This window comes from Oscarella lobularis, chromosome 16 (assembly GCF_947507565.1).
Source record: "Oscarella lobularis chromosome 16, ooOscLobu1.1, whole genome shotgun sequence".
NCBI lineage: Eukaryota > Metazoa > Porifera > Homoscleromorpha > Homosclerophorida > Oscarellidae > Oscarella > Oscarella lobularis.
The window spans coordinates 846,835-854,472 of NC_089190.1; the positions used below are offsets into that span (position 1 = coordinate 846,835).

Here is a 7,638-nt window from a genome sequence, read left to right on the forward strand (position 1 = left end):
TCGTTCAAGCACGCAAGAGCTATTATTTTCTCATAATCAGAAGATTTCATCAAAGCCGACGGCTTTGAAAATCCTAGGTCATAGCGGAAGTCGTACTCGTCTGATTCCAAGTGTCTTTTGCGTTATCTTCGTGTATGGCTTTGCGCAACTGTATGGAAAGACGTTGAGGGTCGTGCCACAGATTAATAATCCCTAACCCAAACCTTTTCTAACTTTGCTTTCAATTCGTCACTTGAGACATCTTTATACTATGCGTTTACTCTTATCGTAGTCTTGGATGGTGTAAATTGTATGGTACGCGAGTTGGTTTGAATATTGGCCTTCTGCATGCGACGTACGTCGTCGTAACTTCCTCTCTCGTATTTCAGCGCCGTTAAAGCTCGAATCTATAGCTATCATGCTGGCCTAATTACCAACACTTTCCTTGATTCAAAATTGTCTTTAATAAATAAAGCATTTTTGCAAATTAATAACAGCTTTTGAAAACGTCTTCTGTTCGAAGCTCACCCCAAGCGAGTCCGAACATACATACACACACACACACACACACACACACACACACACACACACACACACACACACACACACACACACACACACACACACACACACACACACACACACACACACACACACACACACACACACACACACACACACATACATACATATATATGCACACCCGGTTTACAAACGCAGAATTCCAGACGGCAGCTCTCCTTAGGTTGGGGGCGGCAATCCCTCTTCTCCGGCAGATCACCAAATGCAATTGCGGAGCTCGGGTAGAAGCTGACGGTTATCATCTCATCACCTGCCCTAAAGATGGTGAGCCGATTCGGCGACATGACGACTGGCAATATTGCTGGCATCAAATGTTACGGTCTGTCAACTACCGGGTGGAACTAGAATAGGAGAAAGAATTTGAAGATAAGAAGAGACCGGACATAGGCATTTATGATTTTGAAAACGGGAAGAAACTACTCTTAGACATCAGCCTGATACATCCCCTCAGCCACACGGCAATCGGACCCAGCGCGAAGTCGAACGGAGCGGCGGCGAAAGCAAGAGATGAACAGAAGATCGGAAAGTATGGAGAAGTCGCCACTGCGTTGGGCTACCCTCTCTCTTGAATAAGAACAACAGGAAATGCACAATTTGGTAAGAAACTAGTTCATGTGCCCGTGCTTCGCACGGGGAAATACATACATGTACGGCACTGTAGTGTGAATGCTTGTGGTCCCATGTTATCGACTCTTAGTAGTATAGATTGCGTGGGCGCGGTTTCCCCGCTTTGTGTAATTTTCGCTGACTCGATCTCTTCTTTTTTGCGAAGATCTGCAAGAACCTCCTCATATGGGACGCAGCTGAGCTGAATTTGCTGGTGAAGATGTCCTATAGCGACGGAAAGGACATTGGCGTCTTTCTCTTGCGCCTTGTCAATGTCTTGTCGGCGCCGTTGAAAAGGAAACAGTCCTTCGGGAAGGATGTGGTCCAACAACATTTGCTAAATTTGCACATAATTAGGTTCTCATACGTACCATAAACTTTTTTGTCATTTTAACGTTCGTTAACGATTCACTATCAAAAGACCTTTAGAGTATCCCTCGCCGTGTCTTCTAGTGGATCAGCTAGTACGCACTTTCCTGTTTTTCTATCCAGAATAATATGAGTTGACATTTTATGTTCTACGTTAAGGCCAATACACTGACCACATTTCCTTCGAAGGACCCTGAGGTCACTGCAAGAAATCTAAAGACATGGGTCTAGCAAAGATACTTGTTTTCTAAAATGGGTTGTATACCTACCTAATCAATAAAAACCTTTTCTAATAGGCCAATGTTGTTGTAAATAATTCGACGGATTTCTGTCCAGAAAATGCTGCCATCCTCATTGTCGAAAAGGTATTTTTACTTGTTAGTCCACTTTGTTTATTTAAAGTAGTAATCTTACCTCTTTGAAAAGTAACCGGCGTTTGTTGGCGATGTCTTGTATATATATGCGACTACGCCGCCGAAAAATATCGGCGCGAAATCTTTTTTTTGAAGAAGCCGATAAGATCATAATTCTCAGTAGTGGATTCTCGCCACTTTAATCCGATAATATATACATATTTTTTGCATTATAGCCTAAAGTTGTATTCGTTCTTGTCGTCGTCGAAGAAGAGGACATGATCACTGTCAACGTCGACGTCATCTTCGAATGCCGCGCCTGTCTCCATGCTTTCGATCACTCTGATAGTAGAGCGACTCGACTCGATCTTCTTACGGGCTACACAGACGTCACGGACCCTCCTCTTCCGTCTCATCGTCATCGTCTTCTGCACTCTCAGCCGCGAGAGTCTTTTGTTTTCGTTCCGGCGTCACTTCGTCAGACTTGTCTCCGCCAAACTCTGCAGCCTGGTACTGTTTTCCTTCTTTCGATGTCTTCTTCTTCTTTTTTAGATTATTTGTTTCGATCTTACACGAGTTGAGGTCCACGATGTTTGGTCTTCGGCGCGTGCGTCAAAAGAAAATTATATAAAGCTTTGCTCTAAGTAATAGGTATTTAGTTAGATTGATCTATATCCGTGTCAGTTATTATTGATTAGGATATAAAAATATTTACGCGTTTATAGCATTAAATATTTACTGAAGATTATCGCATTCTGTTTGTTTCCTCGCTCACACCGACTAAGGAGCTTTTTGTCCGCCAGACTTTCGAGTATGCCTCTGAGAGAATGAAAAAACTATGCGGAAGGACGCCCTTCTTCGGGTCATAGGACGACGTCTGAACAAAACTGGTTTTGCTCCGCTTCCGTTCTTGGACAGCTGGAATGGTCGTGCCTTCGTTCTTTTCGTCGTGCGTCGTGCACTCTAAAAAGATTCCGCCTTCATGAAATACAAATCGGTCGTATGAAAAAGTATGAATTTCGTCGCCGCAACCTTCTCGTCCACGTTGCCAACTTTTCAAATCGCGAGTCCGTAATGATTTTGAATTCTTCCAAAAAACAATGAAAAAGAACAAAAAGTACAACATAAACCTACTGATCGATATTTGCTTCGGTTAGACTTAGTTTCCCAGCCGCGCCGCCGTCTTCCATCGCCTCGCCTGCCATTCCCTTTTTCCATGCCTTAAGCCTCGCTCCCATCCTTTTCTGCACGTGCCCCACAATCCTCCTTCACGAATGTAAATCTAAGAGTGTCAATCGTTAATTATGTATTAATTTCTGTTTTTAAATTACGCTTACCTGAAGTTCTGAAACTCTTTTGGACGACTTTAAACCGAGTATACCTAATAACAAAAAATCAGCGAAATTTCAAAAATTAGGGAGTCAGAAATTGTACCTATTTTTTATATGGATCGTCCAAAAATCATGTGAGCTCCCTCTTATTCCATGGCATTCGCCAACATCAAAAAAAATTGCCTACAACTCCCAGCGTGAGAGCATTTGCATGCATGATACGATTCGCTTTTTTGTCGACGCCGTTCTTCTCTTTTCGGTCGCACATTCGGCACTCCGTGCAAACAATTGTCATATCTATGACGCAATCGACGTCGAAGATTTTTGCCGCTTGAAGGCAAATAAGTGACAAATGACCACGCTTCATCCTAGTCTCGATACCAGACCCTTCGCTCGGGGAGGAGGGTCTGGGTCTACTTGTGTTTCGGGTCGTGTCCCGCGGCTCTCACTGCGGTACAATCAGAGAGCTTCCTCGAGGTCAGGTGATCTCGTAGCTAATTGACTTACTATGTCGCGTTCGAGTGTCCGGGCTTTAGACGAAGTTGAGAGTGCTGTCTCGGCGTCCGCTCTCCAACTTGGCTGCCCTTCTCTTCATCCGGAGCAGTTCGCGGCTGCAGTTGCTGTCGTTCGCGGTTTCGACGTCTTTGTGTCTCTACCGACCGAATATGGCAAATCGCTTTGCCTTTTCTGCTTGCTGTGGGCATTTGACAGGCTGCGAGTGCATCAGCGACAATCTATAGTTGTAGTCGTCTCTCCACTTGTTGTCTTGATGGAGGATCAGATTCGACGCCTTTAGGGAAATGAGTCTCTAATGCCGTCGCCTCTGAGGCGCAGACAATGCTTCCACTTTTGAAAATGTTTATTTTCAAATAATATTTGCTAGTCTCGATTCTCTTTTATCCACGCAAACGTGGAAGAGAATTCTTCTCGAAGAGACGTACAAATCCAACATTATGGCTGTTGTCGTAGACGAAGCCCACTGCGTGAAATTGTGGTACGAAATGAGCATATATTTTGCCAAGGCACAGCATTGACCCATTCTTTTCAGAGGTGACAGATTTCACACGGAATTTTCGAGGCTTGATGAAGTCAGAAGCCTTCTCTCGTCAGAGGTGCCAATTATGGCAATTACTGCCACAGCCACACAAAGTAATAGGAAAAGAATAATGCATAGCTTATGTATGACAAATCCAACCGTCGTGACTGTCAATCCCATTAAAGATAATATTTTCTACTCGGTGATCAACATTGAGACCATTGAAAAGAATTTATTTTTTACGCGAGGCACCTCCAGACAGCCACTGCCGACTTTGGACGGATGATCGTTTTCTGCTCGACCATTGCCGACTGTTCGGAACTGTACCTCTACTTCCGGCGAAGATTATGATCATCGTTTCTCATACCTCGCTGTGTGCCGGATAAGAGCCAATTTCGAGTCGTCGAAGTATTTCAGAGACTCGTCGACAATCAGAAAAATGCTGAGATCGTCACGTCGTTCACTAACAGAAAGTCACCTCTGAAGATTGTAATTGCAACTGTTGCTTTTGGCATGGGAATTGACTGCGACGATGTCAGAACTGTTCTTCACTATGGTGCGCCTGAAGACGTCGACACGTAAGTGCAAGAAACGGGGAGAGCTGGACGAGATGGAAAGCCTTCTTGTGCTGTTATTCTGAAAACGAAATGTCAAAGAAATGTTCATGAAGACATGATACAATACGTCTCAGGGCCAGCCATCACTTGCAGGCGAAAGTATCTTCTCGATCATTACTACGGATTGAGGAAGGACTACGATGTTAGTGAAAGTAATTGCTGTGACTTGTGTGAGAGTGAAGACGTTCATGATGTCATTTAATTAATCAATAAAACTATTATTGTTTTCTTCTAAGACAGTAGGATGGGCGATAAATGTGCGCATGTCATTGGTTGTATCTCCCCAGACAACCGCAAAGTCAGCATCCTTGATACGTCCATATAGTGACCAAAATTTCTCTTCGTGACAGTTGTGAATATTCCTCACAAGCAGAGAGCGTCATTGACGATTTCACCCCATTGGCGAGAACGTTTTGTAGAATATGGAGCACCAACAAATAACCTAAAGTACTAATAAGCTGTCCCATACATTTTACATGTACCATAAAACAGATTTTGTATGGACCATAAAACAGATTTTACTCTTTTAATAAGACACTGCCTTGATCTACAAGTGGGGCAAGAAGCGCAAAAACTTTCCTTGCTAGATGATTCATACACAGGTCATTGGTCTTTGCTAAATCTGCTAACGGATCGAAGTAATTCTGAGGCTCGCGGCAGAATGTCATTAGAATGTGATTTGCGATCCATTTCGGAGTGTCTGCCAACCATTTGAAAGGCGTACGCGTCGTATTTGGCAAACAAAAAAGAAGGTGGAAGACGCCATTTTGAATGAATCCTAAAGCGTGCGAGACCACGTACCTATTGAAACTGAACAAGAGACAAAGATTGATCGATTTCGGATAATCGACGGTTCGGATATTCGGCGTTCGGATTACGGTCGAATGTGGCGATAGCATTCTCAATAAAATAATGTCGCTACATATATTTCGGACGAAAATGTATCGGGACATCGTTATATCACTCCAGTAATTAAAACCACAAAGTTAAAGAGGCAAGAAAAGTTACTACGTAATATTTACAATAGCAAGTCAAAGGAAAATATTCCTTTATGTATGAAAGATAATGTGCTCGCAGAGACTTCGACCCGACCGAGTAAGACACTGAGGTTGAAGTGACGCTGAACTTCTGGAAGGCAGAGAAGCTGCGCCTGAGTGACAGATTTTTTAATCTCTTGCACGCGAGAGGAATGCTTATAGCAGTCGTGGAATTTCCTGTGTCAAAAGCGTACGTGGAGATGGGCAATCTTAGAGCCGAGAAGCCTAGAAGAAGCTGCTAAAACAGGCGATAGCGTCGCTGCCTTCCAGTCTTGCAATGTCGACGCTCAGATTGCATCTTATTGAGGAGAATGATGCTAACTGCAATTCTATACCGGCGATTAGTGGGAGATTTTCAACAATTTTTTTCCTTGAGCTACACTTTTGAAACCAAAGAAAACCGGAGCTGCCTTTGAAGAAATAGTTTTTAGTGACTTTCCCAAAACTGAAGCATAACCCATAGCACAAAATAATACTTCGCTGATTAGATGAGCGTCTCGCATCCTTCAACCGTGGAAGGCATCTTCTGAAAATGAATAGATCTCATGTATCACTAGCGTAAGTTTTTTATCTTTGCTAGACAGGTACAGTGCACCCACGCATAAAGCGACCGTCTTTAGAGCGCGCTAGCGTCGGCGTCGTTAGTCCAGCGTCATCGCCAATGACATTTGGAATCCTATATCCGGTGTTAACAACAATGTGCTAAATCATACCATGCGGAGACTCTCCAAAAGTTGTCTGCGAACCCAGGGGTAAAAAAAGTGAAACTGTAGTAACGTGACTTATCGCAATCAGAAAATAGAAAACGTTTCTAACCCTAAAGGTGGATATGAAGTTGATGGTAAAAAAGAAAAACGTGAATAGGGAAAGATTTTATTAGTAACTTGTTTTCTTATCTTCGCTAACTCAGAAATACAAACGAGCAATGAATATTCAGCCAGTTGCGCCTTTTTCGTAATTCAGAGCAACTTCGATGACCGTATAAGACTGGTGCCGGTGACGTCAGCAGTGACGCAATAAAGAACATGGAAGGATAGACGTGCGCTAGGCTGGGGTTTGTAGGGCAATTTCGGGCAATGGAAAGAACTCTTGATTGAGAACTTTGAGCGAATCGACAATATGTTAATTTGCAAGTTTGCCCGTTCTGAGGCCGACATCGACGGCAACGACAAGAACGAAGGTGGTATAGTGAAACAGAATCCTCTTAATGAACGACTTAGTTCATTCCCCTCGTTTTCCCAATGTCTACGTTAGCACGTAAAGGCATCAAATGCAGTGCTAAAATACGAATAATTTTTCAATGCAAAAGTTGTTGGAAGTATTGATTTGACTCTGAAAGGAGCTGAATTGAAAATTAACTGATATTCTTTGAATGGAATTTTGAAGTCATGGCCGCGCTGACGTACGTTTTTAGTTCGCGCGCTACATATCCTACGCATTGCCAATCCTCTCCAACATTGAATTTAAAGCAGATTGCGTTGGAGTCAACGCTGTTGTCTTGCTCTCTTTCAAGTTTGACTGGAACTCGACTCCCTTTTGCAATAACTTCCCTTGCTTTCTCCAGAACTACTTGGCGAGAGTCGCGTTTTGTTTCCATGCATTTGAAAGCAACGGCAGATATTGTTTCGCTTTCAGCTTCCACAGCGACAAAGCCTACACAAAAAACTGAGTAAATTAGATAAAACATTGCACGTTGTCATCTCTAAATTTGTTCAGTACTTTTTGGCC

General features: G+C 43.1%; 1 protein-coding gene across 1 annotated transcript; it reads left to right on the forward strand.

Moving 5' to 3' along the window:
* The first annotated feature begins 3,728 nt into the window (after positions 1-3,728).
* LOC136196911 (bifunctional 3'-5' exonuclease/ATP-dependent helicase WRN-like) lies at positions 3,729-5,075 on the forward strand. The gene is given in 4 exon segments (XM_065986570.1): positions 3,729-3,916; positions 4,104-4,211; positions 4,269-4,458; positions 4,644-5,075. Coding segments are annotated over 4 exon segments (918 nt in total).
* The last annotated feature ends 2,563 nt before the right edge of the window (positions 5,076-7,638 follow it).